This window comes from Sapajus apella, unplaced genomic scaffold (assembly GCF_009761245.1).
Source record: "Sapajus apella isolate SASKATOON/1434 unplaced genomic scaffold, GSC_monkey_1.0 scaffold49, whole genome shotgun sequence".
NCBI lineage: Eukaryota > Metazoa > Chordata > Mammalia > Primates > Cebidae > Sapajus > Sapajus apella.
The window spans coordinates 10,421,023-10,443,285 of NW_022436989.1; the positions used below are offsets into that span (position 1 = coordinate 10,421,023).

Genomic DNA, 22,263 nt, shown 5'->3' on the forward strand with positions numbered 1-22,263 from the left:
TTGCAGAAGACTCCATATAGTTTTAAAAACCATTTCAAACATGAATGAACCTTGACGGCATGAAAGCATTTTGCAAGTCCTCCCATAATGGCAGCCATGTGTCAAAATGCATTTTTAAACAACTCTCTGGTTAGAAACATTTGAAATGATTATGAATTTTAACAATTCCAACAGCATCCCAATATTTTTTAAGAGAAACTACATGTGTAAGACATCATTCAGTCTACAGACAATGTTTCACAGACAATAATTTCATAGTCTCTTTCATCCTTTTGCTGTTTTCACCCCTACTCATGACCTGAATCCTAGGCTTCCACATTGGAAACCAAATCTACAGGTTAGAAAAAGGCTGGGGGTGGAGTACATAGAAATGACCATTAGTCACTTTCTTATTCAGTACTCAGAAGTTTTCTTCTCTTTTAAAGTGTAACAAGCAGCATTTGATAACTCAGTGGGCTTATGATTAAACAGATGCACAGCTGCTCAAAGAGATATTGATGAGGGAGAGAAGGAAGGAGATGAAGGCAGGAAGGGATTAAGGGAAAGGGGATGGAGAGAGGGAGGGAGAAAAGGAGAAAGATCAGGCCTGTAATCCCAGCACTCTGGGAGGCCGGGGTGGGTGGGATTGCCTGAGCTCAGGAGTTTGCAACCAGCCTGGGTAACATGGTGAAACCCATCTCTACTAAAATACAAAAAATAATAATACTAATAAATAAGCCGGACATAGTGGTGCATGCCTGTAATCCCAGCTACTCAGGAGGCTGAGGCAGGAGAATTGCTGGAACCCGGGAGGCGGAGGTTGCAGTGAGCCGAGCCGAGATTGAGATACTGCACTCTAGCCTGGGCAAGAGTGAGACTCCATCTCACAAAAAAAAAAAAAAAAAAAAAAAGGAGAAAGAAAGAGAAGGTGATTGATGGACCTTTGATGAAACTATCCAGAATAATATTATCAGAAGATTTATACAGAATCCATTTTAATTTCAATATTTAAGTTTTGTAAGGCTCCCAAAGGTCTTAATCTGGCAGTGGTAGATCCACTCTAGACAAGCAAGTATAGCGGAAGTTAAAACAGGACATCTGTCCCAAAGCAAAACAATGACCAGTCTCTGAAGCGGATTCACAAGAAGGTCCCTGACTTACAATGGTTCTATTTATGATTTTTCAACCGTACAACAGCGTGAAAGTGATTTGCATTCAACAGAAACTGTACTTTGAGTACCCATACAACCACTGTGTTTTTTACTTTCAGTATAGCATTCAATAAATTATTCAATACTTTATTATAAAATAGGCTTTGTTTTAGCTGATGTTGCCCCACTGTAAGCTAATGTAAGTGTTCCCAGCACATTTCAGGGAGGCTAAGCTAAGCTATAATATTCTGTAGGTTAGGTATATTACATGCATTTTTAACTTATGATATTTTCAACTTCTGATGGGTTTTTCAGGTTATAACCCCGTTCTAAGTGGAGAAGCACCTGTTCTATCATGTTCCAAAACATATTTCATATGCCACCTAAGCAGGGATGCCAAAGAGGGTGGCTGCAAATCCACTGGCTGCCCTTAGCTGACTGCCCACCTCCACCTGTCAGTAGAGGCCAGTCAGCAAAGAGAGTTTCTATGAGGGAAGTGCATGTGGCCCTGGAATTCTGCCTCCCTCTTAAACTGCCCTCACTTCAAACCTAGCAAGGGTGGCTTCAGGGATACCTGATGTCCCCGGGAGCTGGGACACCGCAGACTGGTGTTTGACTATGCCTGGAGATCGAGAGGCAAAAGGCTGAGAGTAGCCCTATAGGGCCGCAATTGGGAAGTGACCACACTACTGAGAAGCAAATGGAGGCCATACTAGACAGAGCCATCTTGGGATTGTATCAGAGGCCACCAAGAGCTCCCAGGAAGAGGAAGTAATCACCACTGACCAGCCAGTGGAGACACATCTGTCTGCAACAAGAAAACCACAGGTCAGAGATTTCTGGAAATGGAAGCTCCCTGAAAGACCAGTGCAAAGCGCCCACAGAGAAAGTCAGCATTAGAAACCTGGCAAGCCTGGTGCATGATACTGTGATCAAAGCAGACCTTTCCTGCCAAGTTTTCTCTTCTATCTCCTTCCTATAGCACCTGAGAATGGCAGAATCTCCGGGTACCAAGTAGGCCATGAAACCCAGCGGGGCAAGCAAGAAACAGCTTCCCAGATGTCCCTCCCTCCAGCTCCATCCCAGACAAGTTAACTTAAATTAACTTCAAGCTCGCTTATGATACAGGTTGGGCATTTTAATTACGGAAATGAGATCTGTATGACTTGAAATGTCTGTGGGGTATTTCACTCTTGGAATAGGAAAGAGGTCATGGGATGGGTTCTAATTTAATCCAAGGGACAGAGGAGTCTCTCGCTCTGTGTGTAATCCCAGCACTTTGGGAGGCTGAGGGAGAAGAATCACTTGAGCCCAGGAGTTTAAGATCAGCCCGAGCAACATAGTAAGACTCTGTCTATACCAGAGAGAGAGAGAGAGAGAGAGAGAGAGAGACTGCTCAGCCCCACAGAGCAGGCTGAATAGTCCTGAGTTAGGTGGGTAGAGGATTAAGTTATTTTCCGTTGGCCTTCAAGGAATATCTGTAACAGTAGACTTTCAAATTTGTAACGACCAAAGCATAACATTTGAACTGGATAGATCTTCAAAGAAAGGAATAGCTCCAGTCTAAAATATGTTGAAACATTTACACATACTGATCATCAGTAGTCTAAAACCCAGCAGAATCTTTTCATTACGTGACTTCTAAATGAACATATATTTTGGCGTCAGTATGTTTTAGCATTGACATAATAGTTAGATTTAAGAAAAAAGAAGGAGTACTGTAGATTCTAATTCTACAAACATGGATTATGGCCAATAAAGAGACTACATAAAGATGATAAAGCCAGTCACTGCCAAACATAAGCCTCACGGTTTTTAAACTAAGAAAATACCTGAAATATTTTCTCAGAACTAGAAGGCAATCTCCACTACAATAATTTACAAGTAAACTTAATAAAAATACATTATTACAGGAATAAACAACAAAAAATAACACAGTGAGGCAGATCAAAAAGTAACAAAATCTGCAGAAGAACAGAGAAGACTTTTAGACAATGGTGAAAAGATTTTATTTACTGCCAAATTATATTTACAAAAGAATTAAAAGCAGTTGGAGTGGCTGGTCAATACCAATCCAGATACGGCACAGAAATAGCGTAACGGAAGTGAAGGGAGGCAGAGCTGGAAAGGACAGAGGGCTATGTCATAGGATGCTGATACCAGGGAAGGCAGGACAAAGAGGCATCATACGTGCTCTGAGAAGAAAGCAGCTTCCCTCACTAAGACAAGACAAATGTGAAACTTGGATCCGCACTTTAACTGTAATCAAAGACAAAGGTAGGAAACGTCAAAAACAAATAGTTAATCAAAAGTAACAGTAGTTCAGTTATAAAGAGAGTTATAAAGAGAGAGATGAAGACTTTAAGTTATTCTCAGCAATAGAACATAGAAGTCATAGTTCTTGAAGGTCAGTACCAAATGGCAAATTAAGAAACAAGAGTTTCCTGTCTTTAAAGGGCTGAAAAAATCAAAGACAGATAAGTGAACATTAAATTGTTGGAAAACACTGAAAGGGCACTGAAAAGATAGCACAGTTCTCAAAATATTGCATCAAGAAAATTGGATCCTAAGACCAGAAAAATAATGAAGATAAAAGGAAGCTATCAGTTAAGTCCATCTTAAAGGATTTATCATATAAGTCACAGAGCAAATAAAAACAAAACATTTCAGCAATGAAAAGCCTCACTGTTTTATACTCTTGGGAAAAAGTGGAGTAGGAATATCAGTCTTGGGGAGACTTTAATTTCCATTCAGAATTCTGGTGTGTTAAGTACTGAAAAGCACCTTGGTGTATTCCCTCTCTCCTTTATTTATTCCTAACATATGAGGAAACTGAGACCAAAAGAAGCAACATAACTTATTTGCACAACTTGTGACAGCATAGGTCCTAAGAATTAGCCTCCAGAATCCTGTAACTGCCTTTTTCTGCATGATACAGTCATTCACCTTCACTGCTTAAGATTATACAGGGCTGGGCATGGTGGCTCGTGTGTATAATCCCAGCACTTTGGGAGGCTGAGGCAGAAGGATCACTTGAGCCCAGGAGTTTAAGATCAGTCCAGGCAACATAGTAAAACTCTGTCTATACCAAAAAGAGAGAGAGAGAAAAAAAAGGCTCTATGACTATATATATAATTATCTTCTTCTATATTACATGCAAAAATATAAGGCTAGGCGTGGAATTTTGAGATTAAACAGTCCAGGTTTTTTTGCAAAAGATATACAGTATGAATAATAAACACCTTTCTGTTGGCCAGAAGCACATAATAATTACAAAACCAATTATATAAAAACTATATGGTTCTAGGGATGGAAAGTACTTTAATATGCCCCATTTCAGATGAAGCAAAACCAGAAACATAAGGCTCTCATTAGAGACCTGTAAAACACGTGTTCATGACAACAAAGCAGTTAGTTTGAACACTAATAGTACAAGCCACACTAGGAAGCAAAATAAAAGATTAGAGGCGATAGCAAACATGCACTTTTAGATCACAATTTCTTTGCAAATACATGGAAACACATACCCATTTTTCCACATCAACTTGCTGTGGAAAGAAAAAGCCAAAATAAATAACAAACAAACAAACACCTAGCAACGTTTCAATTACTATCATTTAAATGAATTAAAATCCATCTGGTCCTTGCACCACCATCTATTTCCAATTCTAAAGTGGAAACATTGTATTTGAGTTTTTCATTTACAACATTTAATCTCACTAGACAAAAAGAACTCAATTAATTTAGTAATGAGAACTCTAAAAGGCATTAGGCTGGAAATGCATCAGGTACATGAAATAATGAAAATCCAATACATTCAAAAGCAAACATGAACACTTCTCTAATTCTCAAATGCAATAGGCCTTCTGATTTAAGACTACTACTCTCCTCTAACTATAAAAATCGATTTAATTAAAAAGAACAATTTAGACACATAGTATCTAACTACAATTTCTCTCATGACACTTAAAATTTCTCTTAATCTTTCTAGCATTTCATAAAATTTCACAATATAAAGGCATGCCTTAACAAATAGTTCTGAAGTTATATGGTAATCAAATTATTTTTAAAATTGTATTTATAAATGAATGTTAGTCTCAATCATGATGTGACTCTTCAAAACATGACTATAATCATACACGCATTGTAAATAGAACAAATAAAAAAGCCATATGTCAGCAAAGATTAAATCAGAATTAAAAATTTCAACACTGAGAGACATACTCAGGTCTGAAAGGTAAGTTTTCTTAACTCACCTCCCAGCTATAGAATGTATAATTGGTGTCCTGTGCAAACTGTGGTTTGCTTCACACCCTTCCCGTATAACAGATTATTTGTATTTTTTTTTCCTTACAAAACTCATTAATTGGGTAAGAAGCTAATGCCACTTAGGCAGAAATCTTGGGATATTAGCTAGGAATCTCCAATGCCTTGGCAAGCAAGCTTCGGGGAAGCAATGTGCATAAAAAGCAACATACACAGTGATTCTTTTTAAAATGTTATAAAGTGATATTTAAGATATCAACCTAAACTTCAGGTAGAATGTTATGAAGCCCTAATGAAATTCAATAGGTTACCTGTAACCGAGCATTTTGGCTTCTTTGGTGATTTACTTAGTCTTCAGAAAAATCTGTTCTAAACTTACTTCCTCCTTTGCATTTTAAAAACACACTGTTGTTATTTAAGAAAAACACTTGACTGAGTAGAAAGGGCTGATTTTCACTATAAATTTTTCAAGATAGTTTGTTGCTATTAGAAAGTGGAAGATCTTTTAAACATTAACCTATTGGAATGACGGATCCATTTCTTTAGATCCTGGGGCAAAGGGAAGCAAAAGAGGCATGTCCAGAACAGTGCAGTTGTTGTGCATTTTTCTACCTCTAAAAGGACAAATTTTTATATTTATTCTCTTCCCCAAAAAAATCTAAAAAAACAAATAAATGACTTCCTTTTCATATTTGTCAGGAAAACAGAACATGCCATATTTTTAGTGCTATCAGTGATTATCAAAGACATTGTATTTTGCCATCAGCAAGTTCACTTCTGCATGTCAGACATTCACACATGCATACACATTCACACACACACACACACACACACACACACACACACACACATACACACACACTCTCTCTCTCTCTCTCTCTCTCTCTCTCTCAGTGCAAAGATAAAGTTATGAAATTTTTCCAGAGGAAAGAATTTTAATCAAGAGTCACAGTTACTAATAATAGTAACAGAAACTCTTTAATGTTCTGTATTATAAAAAACAAACACAGTTCCTCAAGGAGCAAGAATAGGAGCAATAACGGAATAAACAGAATATCCAAATACCCAAAGAAAGGTTTAGCAACAGCATGTGCTGCAAGTGAATTATCAGCTAGACACACAAGACAAGACAAATGGCCCACACAGTTAAAAGACTAACATACAACAAAGTTGTTATCATGTATAAGCAATGCAGAACGATTTCATGACACGTCTCTTATTCTTGTTAACAAGAATCATTTAATTAAATTCCTGCAGACAGTGAAGAGGAGAATGATTCAACTGGAGTTAATCAAGAAAAGGAAATACAAAATTTACAGTAAACCTAGCCAATTTTAGAATTTAAGCAATTACAAACCTATAAAACATGTAAGACAAACGTACATTTTTTCCAATAACTTATCTAAGTATGTGGAATTTTAAAAATACATACGGATTTTATTACTTTAAAGAATATGACTATTTTAATACCTGTGGGAAATTACATTAAATATCTTATCATATTAATGCTAATAAAAAGAGCAATTTCATTTTAAAAATAAAAACAAAATTTCCTTTAAAAGAAACAATAATTATTTAAACACCAACTTGATTTAGCAGAGAGGACATGAGTTTAATATAAAAGTAATCATTTTTAAATTAAATCATATGAAAGCATATGATTTATAAATTATATATAAATTAAAGCATATGAAAGGAAGAGAATTCAAATGATAATTCAAATGACGTCTCTATTTTTGCATTTTTTTTTTTTATTGAGACGTAGTCTCACTCTGTCACCCAGGCTGGAACGCAGTGGCGCGATCTCGGCTTTCTGCGAACTCCACCTCCTGGGTTCAAGAGATTCTCCTGTGTCAGCTTCCTGGGTAGCTAGGATTACAGGTGCCCGCCACCACACCCAGCTAATTTTTGTATTTTTAGTAGCGACAGGGTCTCACCATGTTGGCCAGGCTAGTCTCAAACTCCTGACTTCAAGAGATCCACCCACCTTGTGCGTTCATATTTTAATTATAAATTTAGGGCACATAAACACGAGCTATTCCATAAACATTAAAAAAAAAAAAAAGTTTGGTTGCTCCTTTCAAATTGATTAACTTTATTTTACTGTTTAAGATGGATAACTCTGTAAAGTTAAAGCAGTTACCACGTGGCAGGTTTTGAGCTATACACTCATTATCATCTGCATTTTACATACTAGAAAACAAATGACATATGAAAGTATTACACACAAATCTTCTACAACAAAATAAAATGACACAAAACTACTAAAGCTACTAAATTCTCTAGAAAGTTCATTATTTTGCCTTTTACCTGAAAGCTACAACACACCTGGTATTGATTTTTTGTGTAAGATGGTAGGGAGGGAGTTAAGATTTGTCTCCTCTACCCACCCTCGTATACCTATCCAAATGACCATTTACTAAAAAATAAATCTTTTCCCCATTAGCACGGCATTGATATTTATTAACGTGTCAAGAGACAAATGTGTGGATCTACTTATCAACTCTATCCCGGTCTATTTTTCTATCTCTGTCCTAATACCAAATGGTCTTATTGTATCATTAAAATAAGTCTTGATATCCAGTAGTCAAAGTACCTAACTTTGTTCTTGAAAGTTGTATTTGATAATCTTGCTCTTCTTCATTTAGAAATGGCTCTGTCAACTTTCGTGCACACAAAAAGAAAACCTGCTGGGATTTTGATTGAGATTGCACTGACCTACCTGATCAAAATTGGAAGAGAACTGTCATCTTTGTAATACTGAGCCTCCCAATATACGAACATGATATATTTATCCTTTTTTAAGGTCATCTTTATTTTTCTCAAAATGTTTTCAATTTTCTGTGTAAAGGTTTGCCCATCTTTTATTAGAGTTATTCCTAAATGTATGTTGTTTTATTATACTAACAAGTGGACTGACTTATTTTGATTTTGTAATTGCTTTTTACTAGAATATAAAAATGGAACTGAATTATTTATAGTGAGCTGTGACTTTGCTAAGCTCATTTTTTAATTCTAAAAGTACCCACTTTTCCCAACTTATTCAACATTGCCCTGAAAGAATTCAAGATTTCACCAGTTTTCCATGTGATAGATAATTTCTATCAGTTTAAGTAACTTTTCTTACATGCCAACTTACTAATATTGCAATAAATAGGTGCTTAATATTTAAAAATGTTTTTACAGTGAAAATATTTTTTTTCTTCTCTTAATAAGGTAAACGACAGTAATTGGTGTTGAATCCCAACTTGATTGTAACAGGCTATTGAGTTGATATGTCAATGGAATAGATTTGCTTATTTTTTGTAGAAGATTTCCACATATATGGTCTCTGATGAGTATTAGTCTATACCTCTTTTTTTTTTTTTTTTTGGCAAGGTCTTTGTCATAGTTTAGGATCAGGGTTATGTTGGTCTCATAAAATCAATTGGGAAGTATTCTGAAAGAGTTAAAGATTGGTATTAGTTTTTCCATTTACATTTGGTAGAATTCAATAGTAAGGCCATCTGGGACCGGAATTCTTTGTGAGAAGGCTTTAATAATCAATTCATTTTATTTAATAAATTTAATAATTCATTTTATTTAATAAATATAAGACAGTTGATATTTCCCACTTCTAGTGTTAGGGTTGGTAAACTGTATTTTTCTAACGCTATATTGTTTCTAGAAAGTTTTAATTTCTTTGGAATAAAGCTATTCACAATATTCCCTTATTATCTTTTCATTGTTTGGAGGTTCTACAGTGACTTCCTATTTTCATTCCTACTTTTGTTAATTTTATATTCCTCTTTTTTGTGTTCATTTTTTCCAAGGGCTCATCAATTTTATTAGTCTTTTCAAAAAACTATTTGAAAAAGCTATTGGCTTGGATGATTTATGTTTCTTTCTACTTCATAAATTCTGCTCTTTATCATTTCTTCTATCTATATTTTTCAGGTTTAATATTTTTCTTTGTTGTCATCTTGAGATATTTAGATGATTGATTATTCAGTTCTTCTTATGTATTTAGGGCCAAAAATTTCCCTCTAATCAGTTTCAGATATGTCTCATGTTTTCCACTATTATCTAATTTAAATATCTTATAACTTGTTCATTTATAGACTTACGGATTTTCAATTTATCCTTTTGTTACTTATTTCTTTTTTTTTTTAAAACTGCATTTTAGGTTTTGGGGTACATGTGAAGAACATGCAAGATTGTTGCATAGGTACACACACGGCAGTGTGATTTGCTGCCCTCCTCCCCATCACCTATATCTGGCATTTCTCCCCATGCTATCTCTCCCCAACTCCCCACCCCCCGCTGTCCCTCCCTATAATTCTATTATGAGAAAAGCATAAGCTCTTATTTCAAACCTTTGAAATTTGCTTGTACTTCCTCCATAATCAATTTTGGTAAATGCTCCATCTGCACTTAACACAAATGTGTACTTTTTCAGCATATGGTGCTGTGTTCTATAAATGTCAATATGTTAATTAATCATGCTGTTTAGATTTTCTGTATCCTCATTGATTTATTTGCCTGATTATTGTAATACTGTGAGAAGTGTGATCTTATACATTGACTGCTGTTTGGTTTCTCCTGATAATTTTGTCAGTTTTTGCTTTTATAAGTTTGAAAGCTGTATTATTAGATTCATGTAAATTCAGAATTATTTTTTTCTTATAAACGGACTTTTTCTTTTATCATAGAGAAATGTCCATCTTGATTTTCCACAATACTTTCTGCCCTAAATTCTTTCTCCAATATCAGATTTTTTTTTTTTTTTTGGTATGAGTCTCACTCTGTCACCCAGGCTGGAGTGCAATGGTGTGATCTCGGCTGACTGCAACCTCTGCCTCCTGGGTTGAAGCTATTCTCCTGCCTCAGCCTCCCAAGGGATTACAGGTGCACACCACCACATCTGGCTAATTTTTTGTATTTTTAGTAGAGATGGGGTTTTACCATGTTGGCCAGACTGGTCTTGAACTGCTGACCTCAAGTGATCCACTCGCCTCGACCTCCCAAAGTGCTAGGATTACAGTTGTGAGCCACCGCGCCTGGCCCTTTCTCAGATATTAATATAGTTATATCAGCTTTCTTTAGATTCAACTTGACCATATATACAACTTTGCCATTCTATCGCTTTTACTCTTTCTGAAAGACAGTCTTAAAGTATATCTCTGGTAAGCAGCATACAATGCAGTTGTTTAATAAAATCTGACAATCTGTGAATTTTGATTGAAGTATTTATTCTATTTACATTTAATTCTATTCTTGAAATATGAGTTTATATTTATTATATAGTTATTTGTATCATATTATATTACTTGTAGTCTGTTGGTCTCCTGTTCTCTTTACATAGCTTTATTGAAATATAATTTACATATCATAAAGTTCATTTATTTAGAGTACACAATTCCAGTGCTTTTAGTATAGTTACGGAGTAGTGAACCATCACCATAATCTAATTTAAGAACAGATTCAGCTGGGTGTGGTGGCTCATGCCTGTAATCCCAGCACTTTGGGAGGCTGAGGTGGGTGGATCACAAGGACAGAAGATTGAGAACATCCTAACTAACAAACTGAAACCCCATCTCTACTAAAAATACAAATATTAGCCAGGCGTGGTGGCACATGCCTGTAGTCCCAGCTACTTGGGAGGCTGAGGCAGGAGAATCACTTGAACCTGGGAGGCGGAGGTTGCAGTGAGCTGAGACTGTGCCACTGCACTCCAGCCTGGGTGACAGAATGAGACTCCGTCTCAAAAATAATAATAAAAAAGAACAGATTCAGCCCTTATGTTCTTATTTCTTTTCCTTCCTTTCTTCCTTCCTTTACATTAATCAGATATTTTGATATTCCATTTTTCCTCCGGAAAGTTGTTGGTTATGCCTTATTATTCTTTCAGTTAGTACCCTAGAGGTTGCATGTGCATCCATGACAGTTAATAATCTTCCATTGTGATTAACTCTTTCATATAAATATAAATTAGTAACTTCACTATGTTCCAGAAAAAGGATCTTTGAGCATATGTGACGCTTTTCCACTCTCCCATCTTTTGTGTTATTATCATTGTGCATTTTAATTGCACATATATTTTAAACCCCACAAGGCATTAACATGATGATTTTGTATAGTTAGCATTAATTTACATTTGGCCATATATTTACTTAGTCTTCTTTCCCTCCTGCATTTACTTTTTTCAATCTGGTATCATTTCCTTTCTGGCTGAAGAACCCCATCTCCTATATTAAAATATCTCAATTTTTATTTGTCTGGAAATGTCTTTACTTCACGCTCACTTTTGAAGGATATTTCATGTGGCTATAATACAGAGTTAGTGATTGTTTTTCCTCACAACATTAAAGATACCATGCCTTTGTCTCCTGGGTCAGATTTTTCTATTGTGTCATCAGGCACAGTCTTATTACGGATTTTCAATTTTGTTCCCTCCTCTAGCTGCTTTTAAGATTTTTTATTTTTCTGGTTTTTGGTACTTTTACTCTGGTACACCAGGGTGCGGTTTTATAAATATTAATCTTTCTGAGGACTGCCAGTGATCTTGAATCTGTGAGTTAATGTACTCGAGTTAATTTTTTAAAAAATTATTATGGTTCCAAATCAATCATAGTTTGGGAATCCAGTTACTTGCATGTTAGATTTTATTACTAGAGTTAATGCATCTTTTATGATTTTTTGCCTTTTCAATGTTCTTTTCTCCACATATGTCTGGATATTTTCAACTGACCTATTTTTCAATTCATGAATCCTTTCTTCAACTCTGTCTCAGTTGCTGTGAAACTAACCTACTGAGTTATTACTTATTGTGATTTTCAATATTTGAATTTCCATTTGATTTTTTTCATTGTACATTCCACCATTGTTTTAAGGTTTATGACTGATAATTCCAATACCTGGATCACTTGTGGGTCTACTTCAACTGTCAGATTTTATCTGTTGATCCTGACTCCTTATATGTCTAATAATATTTTTAACAGTACTTCAGATACTGTGTATTAAAATTTGTATACAAGCTAATTCTGTTTCTTCCTCCCAAAAAGATATACCTCTGCCTGGCAGCTAGAAGATGGACAGATAACATCAATTCAATTGCAGCTGAGTAGATTGAAGGCTGGGTTTCAGGCTTAGCAAGACTCAGCCTATCTCCAGTTCACCCTCTCTGCTAGCACTTGTAACTTCCAAAGATTCCAACTGAGAGCCTGGAATGATTAGAGACTCCAACTCCTTGACAAGACCCCAACTCCTTGACAACTGCTGAAATACAATTTTTTGCCTCCCAGCACAAGATTAGACCTCACAAGACATTAATAGTATTGTTTCATAGAATAGATAATCACATCTTACTATACTGCTGGGCTTTTGATCTGCTTTCTGCTAAGCTTCTTAGCTTGCTTCCCAAAGGTGAATAACAGAAAAATGATCTGGAATAATGGTGCCTGCCAGTTATACAGGGTACCTGAGAGGAAGATTGCTTGCGCCCAGGAGTTCGAATCCAGCCTAGACAATGAGACCCTATCTTGTAATTTAAAAAAAAAAAAAAAAAAAAAAAGATTTTTTTGAAACCCGCAAACAACAGATAAATAGCTTAAAAGGAAAGCTTTTCAGAGTATAAGGCTTATTTCTATCTCCTTTTCCTTCAAAGTCTTGTACCCTCAAATTCTGCCTACATTGTCAGGTCCGAGATTACATAAACCTTGCAGGCTCCTCTGTCTTTCTGTCTTAATCTCTGCCCAAATGAATACTCAGCAAATGCCCCAAAGGGAAAAGTGGTATAAAAAATGTTAGACCTACCTCAGTGTCTTTCTCTTACTGCTGGATTTTGGTCAGTGTCTTTCTCTTACTGCTGGATTTTGGTCTCTTCAAGTCCTAGAAGTTTCAGAAGTCCTCAGAAGTTTCCAATACCTCGATCTCATTTCTTTTTAAATTTAGTATATTCTAATAAAAGCTTTTGTTTTTTGGCAGAGTCTCTCTCTTTTTCCCAGGCTGGAGCATAGGAACAGTAGTAGTTTTCACTTCAGCCTTGACCTCTAGGACTCAAGCAATCCTCCCACCTCGCAGCCTCTCAGGTAGCTGGGACTACAGGCACCTTGTACCACACCTGGATACTTTTTAAATAGTTTTTTGTAGCAACAGTGTCTTGCCATGTTGCTCAGGCTGGTCTCGAACTCCTGGGCTCAAGTGATCTGCCCACCTCAGCCTCCCAAAGTACTGGGATTATAGGTACGAGCCACCGCACATAGCCTGGATATGCACGAACTCAAAATTATCAGTATCATCTTTCTCTAAGCATAGAATATGTTAAAGTGGTTCTTGCATAAACTTTAATGTCAAGAAATTCAGGTGGATGGATGGGTGCGAAGTAAATAATACATGAGTCTCTTCCACAGAAGCTACTTATCAGAATTACTAAGTTAAATTAAATACCACAAGTAATTTCATTTGGGAGATAAATATTCAAGAAGAGTAAGAACAATTTGGGGGTGAGGGGAAAAGAATGAGGGGGACTAATCTTAACATAAAACATTTTAAAATATATTGATAAATTTAGTGTTATTAGACATAATAGATGGACTTTGTTGGAAAACATTCAGCTTAGAGTACTACTTTTAGGAATGGGTATGAATTCAATGTATGATTTAAAAATCATCACAGGGCCGGGTGTGGTGGTTCACACCTGTAATCCCAGCACTTCGGGAGGCTGAGGTGGGTAGATCATGAGGTCAGGAGATCGAGACCATCCTGGCTAACATGGTGAAACCCCGTCTCTATTAAAAATTTTTTAAAAATCACTGAGTGTGGTGTCCATAGTCCCAGCTATTCGGGAGGCTAAGGCAGGAGAATCGCTTGAACCCAGGAGGCGGAGATTGCAGTGAGCCAAGACCACACCACTGCACTCCAGCCTGGGTGACAGAGGAAGACTGTCTCAAAAAAAAAAAGTCATTACAATAAATATAAGGAAAGAAATCATCAGTCATGAATAACGATGAAACTTCTGCTTAGCTAATATTAATAGAAAAAAATCAACTTCATTACTACTCTTAAATTCCAGCTAGATCTATTATGAATAATACATTTTATATAATAATAAACTCAAATAAATTTTAAGTCTGCCTACTATGAAAAACTGGAGGGCACATAGAGGAATAAAGAAATTTTTTAAAAGACTAACAATTCAGTGCAATCACAATCAAAATTTTACAAGTTATTTTGTAGATTTTGACAAAATGATTTTAAAATTTACATGGGAAGGCAAAAGACCCAGAATAATCACAATATTGGAGAAGAACAAAGTCAGAGACATATACAACTTCACGACGTACTAAAAGCTGGGATTACATTCCTATAATCCCAGCACTTTGGGAGGCCAAGGCAGGCAGATCACAAGGACAGGAGATCTAGACCATCCTGGCCATTATGGTGAAACCCCATCTCTACTAAAAATACAAAAATTAGTTGGGTGTGGTGGCATGTGCCTGTAGTACCAGCTACTTGGGAGGCTGAGGCAGGAGAATCACTTGAACCTGGGAGATGGAGGTTGCATTGAGCCGAGATCATGCCACCGTACTCCAGCCTGGCAACAGAGCAAGACTCTGTCTCCAAAAAGACATACTATAAAGCTACAGTAATCAAGACAATGTGATGTTGGTTAAAGAATGGACATTAAACAAAACCATATTCTAATGTAAATAAAATGTGTAAAATACATACCAAATAATCACTATATACTATAAAATGAGAGACAAAAATAAGAAAATGTAAACACCCAGTGATAAGGAACTCTATGAACAGAAATATTACTTCTGGCTGGGAGCATCGTGAGGGGGTTTAAGGAAGACACTTCCTTGGGCATTTGCAGAGAAGGGTGGGGTAAACTTTTGAAAGGCTCAGAATTCTAAGTTGAGGAATTAGTGTGGCAAGAATATGAGAACATATACCTGAAGGAAGTATAGCATATTCAGGGAATGAGTTCAATTTGGATAGAGAATGAATAATATAAAGAAGTAATTAAAGTTAGAAATAAAGAAAGATTAAAGTTTTAGATTCCTTTGTGAGAACTGAGGTCACATGATAGCAATTAAATTTGGAACGGTCTGCTGGAAAGATAGTGTGCAACAGTCATAGGCAAGTTAGAGACCCACATCTAAGAAGACATCATCAAGGCAACCCCCAACAAAACACCATGAGAGTGATCCAAGCATTAGCTGGATTCACCCAGGTGCACATATTTCTTCCTAACCAATGCTTAAATAGTTTCCAGAGGGTGACCAGGCGGTAGCTCACACCTGTAATCCCAGCACTTTGGGGGGCCAAGGTGGGCGCACCACCTGAGGTCAGGAGTTCGAGATCAGCCTGGCCATTGTGGAGAAACCTCGTCTATACTAAAAATACACACACACACACACACACACACACACACACACACACACACACACAAAATAGCTAGGCATGGTGGTGGGCGCCTGTAATCTCAGCTACTTGGGAGGCTGAGGCAGGAGAATTGCTTTAATCCAGGAGGCAGAGGTTGCAGTGGGCCAAGACCATGCCATTGCATTCCAGCCTGGGCAACAAGAACTAAACTCCATCTCCAAAAAAAAAAAAAAAGGAAAAAAAAAATCCCTTATGGGGAAACCACATACAAATCAACAAAACTTAAATATCTGTATCATTAATACCATCCACCTCCAATCCATGTTGGAGCTTTAAGAGCCTGTACCTCAAGAATCAATAAATGATGTAATTCATTTCCTTACATGCAATGTAATTGTGATTCACACAAACACTTCCGTAAACTATTAGAAACAAAACAAAATTTCCAGGCCATGAGAGTGTAAAGATAATCTCAGTTTTTATCTTTGACCTTGGTGTATTGTTTATATTTCTTCATCTGAAAAAAAAATTTGAGTGTTTATACCAACAATGCACACACTCCACTTATGTCCTGTTCTGGAAGAAGCGTCTGTGGCAATGCAGTTCTCTCACTATTTACTCTACACGGAATCTAGAACGTGGTTACTCATCATATATCAACAGGGTAAACAACTGCAGTGAACACCAGCTTATGAAGTATTAAACTTTGCTGGTTTAGCTGCTGTTTCTTCTGTGGTCTCTGGTGTTATTTAACTTTCATTTACCTCTATCTTTGCCCTGTCCAATCTCATTGTTGTGTGAGATCTGGGACACTTTTTTTTGAGACAGAATCTCGCTCTGTCACCCAGGCTGGAGTGCAGTGACACAAACACAGCTCACTGCAGTCTTGACCTCTCAGGCTAAAGCAATCCCCCCACCGCAGCCTCCCAAGTAGCTGGGACTACAGGTGTGTTGGCTATGGCTATTAGCCACCATGCCAGGCTATTTTATTTTTTGTAGAGACAGTTTCACCATGTTACCCGGGCTGGTCTCAAACTCCTGGGCTCAAGTGATTCTCCCACCTCAGACTCCAAAAGTGCTTGGATTAGAGGCGTGGGCCACTGCACCTGGCCTACTTTTCCTTTTTGTCAGATACTTCAAGGCTTTCAATATGTTGTTCTTGCCTCACATATGCCTTACTTTTTGCCGAGTTGTGGAAGTCAGCGTGCTTCGATACTAGACGCATTCTGTGTGTTCTTGCTGCGCTGCTCTTTGTACTTTTTTCAGTGGTCTAAGGACAGTTCTAAGGTTTCCTGTTCCAGGACTCTTCCACAGGTCCATGTGGTTTTAAGAGTTAATGCCTCACCATGAACTCAGGGCTCACATGTGGCCTGATCTCAGAAGCCACATGAAAGTAATCAGGTTGTACCACCAGTGCTGATCTCAGACTCACTATCAGAATGTTCCATCTGGTCTCTGTAATCAAATTATATAGATCCTGCCGGTCTTTGCCCTTCTCTCACAGTTCTGGGATTACTTCCAAAAAAAAGAAAAGTATATCTTCCCAGAATGTGTGACTGCTGTAAGTACTAAAGAAGTTGTGTGAGCTGGATGAGGTGGCTCACACCTGTAATCTCAACACTTTGGGAGGTCAAGGTGGGAGGATCATTTAAGGTCAGGAGTTCAAGGCCAGCCTGGGCAATATACCAAGAAGCCATCTTTACAAAAAAAAAAAGCTTTAATTAGCCAGGCATGGTGGCTTGTGACTGTGGTCCTGGCTACTCAAGAGGCAGGAGGATTCCTCGAGAACCAGCACTGGAGGTTGCTGAGACTATGATCACACCACTGCACTCCACCCTCGGTAACAAAGCAAGAATGAACTCAAACAAAATGAAGTTATTTAACTCAAAAAAAAAAAAAATGCTAGAAAAAGAGAGAAGACTTCTTTTAAGTCTTCAAATCGGAGACTATATACCAGACTTTGTATGTGTGCATATTGCCTTCTATAAATTGAATCTCTAAGTTGTATCCGATTCGCAAAGACACCATGACTAGGGATGACCATGTAATTTCTCATCCAGACTGCGACACTTGGGACAGGGAAAGAGAGGAGCTAACAGTGATTAAGCTGTGACCACAGGTATTAACCTGGATTGTGTCAGGCAAACAAGAATGGATGATAAACGAACCCAAAAGGTCATTTTCTGACTTTCCCTTTCAAAAACATTCCTTTTTTCCCACAATAGGCAAATTCAAAAACAGCTGTACTTAACAGACAAAAAAGCTCTACCGTATGTTCAAAACCTGTTACTACAGCAGCAGACACAGAATTTTTGGTATTTTTCAGCCCCTTAATTTTTGGTCTGTAAATTCTATCTTGTGGTCCCTCCAGTCAGCAAACATTTCCTGAATATCTAGTACATAACATGCATTGTCTTGGATGTTAGTGGTATAGCAAGTGAATACCACAGACCCCAAAGACATGCACTCCTGGGATTTACACTTTAATGGGGATGGGAAGGCAATAAACAGACCAGGAATACACAGTCTTCAGAAGGTGCTGCGTGCTTTGAAGAAAACACAAAAAATGCAGGAAGGAGTGTTAGTTGTTGTTTCTGTTTTTGCTTTTGTGTTTTTTTTGTAGGGCACAAGATTGCACCATTGTACTCTAGCCTGGGCGACAGAATGAGATTCTGTCTCAAAAAAAATAAATTAGAGAATGACTGACTCAATAGGTTCCACATATCTTTAAGTCACTCATAAATTGCAGAATCGTTTATTACAACTGAATGAAAAATGTACCGTTATTTATTTGCTATCATATGTTTATAAATAACTTTTTTCTAATACAAACACACACAAATTGAATGACACGAATCAAATAAAATAACCTATACATTCAAGATTCATAATCTAAAACAGTGCCTAACTATGCCACTGTGATTAAATTACATGCTGCTTAAATTGACCTCCTTATTGAGTTTGATGACCAAGTCTGGAAACCACGTCATTCAAATACTTAATATGGAGTATCCTTGGCTTCTGGGTAGAAAGTTGTCTTTCTAGAAACAGAAAGACAGTAAAACTGAAAGATGCATCCTTCAACCACAGACAAATTTCCACATTCACTTAAATGATAGGTAATTGTTGCTCAGTGAATATTTTTAGCTATGGGCCCTTGAGGAGATTATAATCACATTCACCTTTAAATCACTGCATCAATTTTGCAGATGAAGGGCAGGCACATATTTATATACAGAGCTTTGGACAAGATGCTGACTAAATATTACATTAATGAGTAAATTTGTGAATTTATTGGCATTATAACCTCATTATTGAAGTAATATTTATCCTTTACCAGGGATGTTTCTGAGTAGGAAGGTAAACAGAACACAGTCTCTTAAGTTAGACTAGATATTTGAGAATGGAAGTTTCAGACATAAACAGCTAGTAGCATCATATTGTCTGCAATATAAACACACCAATCCATTCAGCATTTCACAGTTATGAGGATGTGCAAGGGGACAGTGTGGGTAAATAATTAGATCTTTGCTCTGCTCTCTCATTGAACTATTTACTATCAAAGCAAGTTCATATCACATTGTATTTATCTTCTCTCTTTGTTATTAGATTGCTAAGATTCTCAAGAGCAAGGAGGCATTGTTATTCATCCCTGTCCCCCTAGCTTCAGAATGTACAAAAGTAACTCAATCTATTTTTGTAGAATGAACACTGTGCGAATGAGTCAGGTGAAGAATGAACACATGCTTTCTATTTCTCGGCCATGGAGACGTCTGAGCACAGAGTTAGATTTCTTTTCACTTGTTGGTCCTAGCTTGGCTCAGGAATATGGAGGGTTTCAAATATAAACATTTCCAATGTCAGCATACAGATTGTGACGACGTATCTGCTACATGATGCAGCAATGTTAGAAATTATCTGATCTTCATTTCCTACACAATTCTCTTCCTTCTCCCAATAAAAGAACCTCATTTTTAAAAGTATCCTTCCCTCTTGTCATCTCCATGGTCAGAGCCAGTTGTTCTGGCCCCATTTTCTCTTGTGAGTAAATACATGAGCTATGGGTGTCTGACAATGAGCATGAGGGAAATTCCGCCAGGGAGTTCCTGGAGAAAGTGCCTTGCTTTTAGAAATAAAGAAAGTCAGCTCCTTTTTGTGTCTATTGATAATGTTGACTTTGGATATCATCCCTGAAATTCCTACAAGGTATTTTCTAATCATGAACCAAGCAACACAGAACAGAGCAAAGAGAACTACAGACACCTGAGCCAGAGCCTGGGTCAACTAAATCTGACTATTCTCTTCCTCTGGACATTCCGTGTCCTTATTTTTTTGAAACCATATATAATTAAGTGGTAAAAGATGACAAGACAGTATATGATTCCATCTACATAAAAATATTTTTATGCCTAAAGTATGAATGGCTATATACCAATCTTTTAGCTGTGGCTATCTTAGGGGGGAATAAGGATTATGAAGAGTGTATTTTTATTTTATGCTCATATATTACTATTATAAAACATTTCAATGATTTAGAATTTAAGCATATTTGCATACTGCATCCATAGTAGGCACTGATTACTTTTAACAATGGCATTAATTAAAAATAAGTAAATAAACAAACGATGATATATATAACTGCAATTTGTTCCATTCCTATTACATTCCAGGCAAGCATTTTCCTGAAACACAAACAAAAAATAGCGAGTGTGATATGATTTTTCTCTGTTAATAGGAGCCGGTTCAGTCTTTGGCTATAGGCTCTTCAGTGGTAGATATTTATGCTTTACATAGTGCAAATACCTACTACGTTTACACTATTTAAAGTATGGGCACAGTTTTACATCCTAACTCCATATTTTGATGGAGTTTAATTCTATATTTTACTGGAGACTTATACAGAGCGTATTTGAAAAGGGATGAACAATATCAAGCGTCAAACGTCATTCTTTTCCAATGAGTCATGAGCCCAGCCATTTGAGAAACTTACTCTTAATAATATACAGAACACAATTTATATCATATGAACCACGAAATTCATCAGCTCTTCCTCTTTCCTCCACATTACCCAATGTGCTTTAATGGGGAAAAAGCAAATGGAAAAAAATCATCGACATAAAATTCAAAGAGAGTGGACACAACATGAACTCTTTTCATTTTGATCCTTGATCTATCTGCCCTACAGCTTGAACAAAGAAGCCTTTACAATGTAGAAAAATCAGGATATAAAAGAAATATTAAGATCTACTATTAGAACTGTGACCATACTTTAAATACTCTAAGTGTAGTCGCTATCTGTCATGGAAGAGACGATAGCCACAGACTGAGGAGGCCCCTATTAACAAAGAAAAATAGTATCACACTCACTATTATTTATTTGTGATTCAGGAAGATGCCTGTCTGGAAAATGATAGGAATTCAACAAATTGCATATTTATATATATATAAAATCTCCTTTTTTATTTAGTTATTTTTGATGGAAGCCATTGTTAAAAGTAATCAGTATCTACTATGCATGCAATATGCAAATCTATTTAAATTCTAAATCATGTGATTACTGAAAACTCAGAAAACTTTCAGAGAATGAAGTTGTTAAATACAAAATGTATGTGAATCTATGAACTGGTATGTACATAAGATAGACTGAAATTCATATTGATCGGTTGGTAAGAAAATCAGACCCCTGTCAAATCCAAAAGTATACTTTTTGGTCATTTTTTAACTCATTGCTCTAATTTTCATTTGATCTTGTCAATAACATCTTACTCAAGCTCAGCACCTCCATGATAGGGTAGGTTGCATAATGGTATCCCAGAAACATCTACGTCCTAATCCTGGGGACCTGTGAAGATGTGACGTGGCAGGTCACTGCTGGCTTTGAGGATGGAGGATGGGTCAACAAGCCAAGAATGTAGGCTAGAAGAGGCAAGGACACAGATTTTTCCCCAGAGTCCCTGGAAGCAACACAGTGCTGCCATCATCCTGATTTTAGCCCACGGAGACTGATTTTAGACTTGTGACCTCTAATGCTAGAAGATAATAAATTTATGTTGTTTTGAGCCACCAACTTGGTGGTAACTTGTAACAGCAGCCATAGAGCAAGTACAGCTACAGCCTTCAGGTAATTGAAGGTTTTATTATTGTGGGTGTTCACTTTTTTTGTTGTTGTTTGTTTTTTTTCCAAGACCAAGTTTCACTCTGGTTGCCCAGGCTGGAGTACAAGGGCACAATCTTGGCTCACTGCAACCTCTGCCTACCAGGTTCAAGCAATGCTCTTGCCTTATCCTCCTGAGTAGTTGGGATTATAGGTGAGCACCGCCATGCCTGACTAATTTTTGCATTTTTAGTAGAGACGGGGTTTCACCATGTTGGTCAGGTTGGTCTTGAACTCCTGACCTCAGGTGATCCACCCACCGCAGCCTCCCAAAGTGCTATGATTACAGACATGAGCCACCACACCCAGCCTGCTTTGTTTTTGTATTTTTCCAGAGATTAT

General features: G+C 37.0%; 1 protein-coding gene across 12 annotated transcripts in view; it reads right to left on the bottom strand.

The window, feature by feature from the left end:
- The window catches only part of RYR2 (ryanodine receptor 2), a 784,407-nt gene that overhangs the window by 467,481 nt on the left and 294,663 nt on the right, over positions 1 to 22,263 (bottom strand). For 9 of the 12 annotated variants that reach the window (XM_032242431.1, XM_032242430.1, XM_032242419.1 and 6 more), the window contains exon 4: positions 4,658 to 4,678. The exons of the other annotated variants lie outside the window; for them this stretch is intronic. In XM_032242431.1, coding sequence (XP_032098322.1) covers positions 4,658 to 4,678 — 21 coding nt within the window. The remainder of the gene's footprint in view (positions 1 to 4,657; positions 4,679 to 22,263) is intronic. 12 annotated transcript variants of the gene reach the window in all.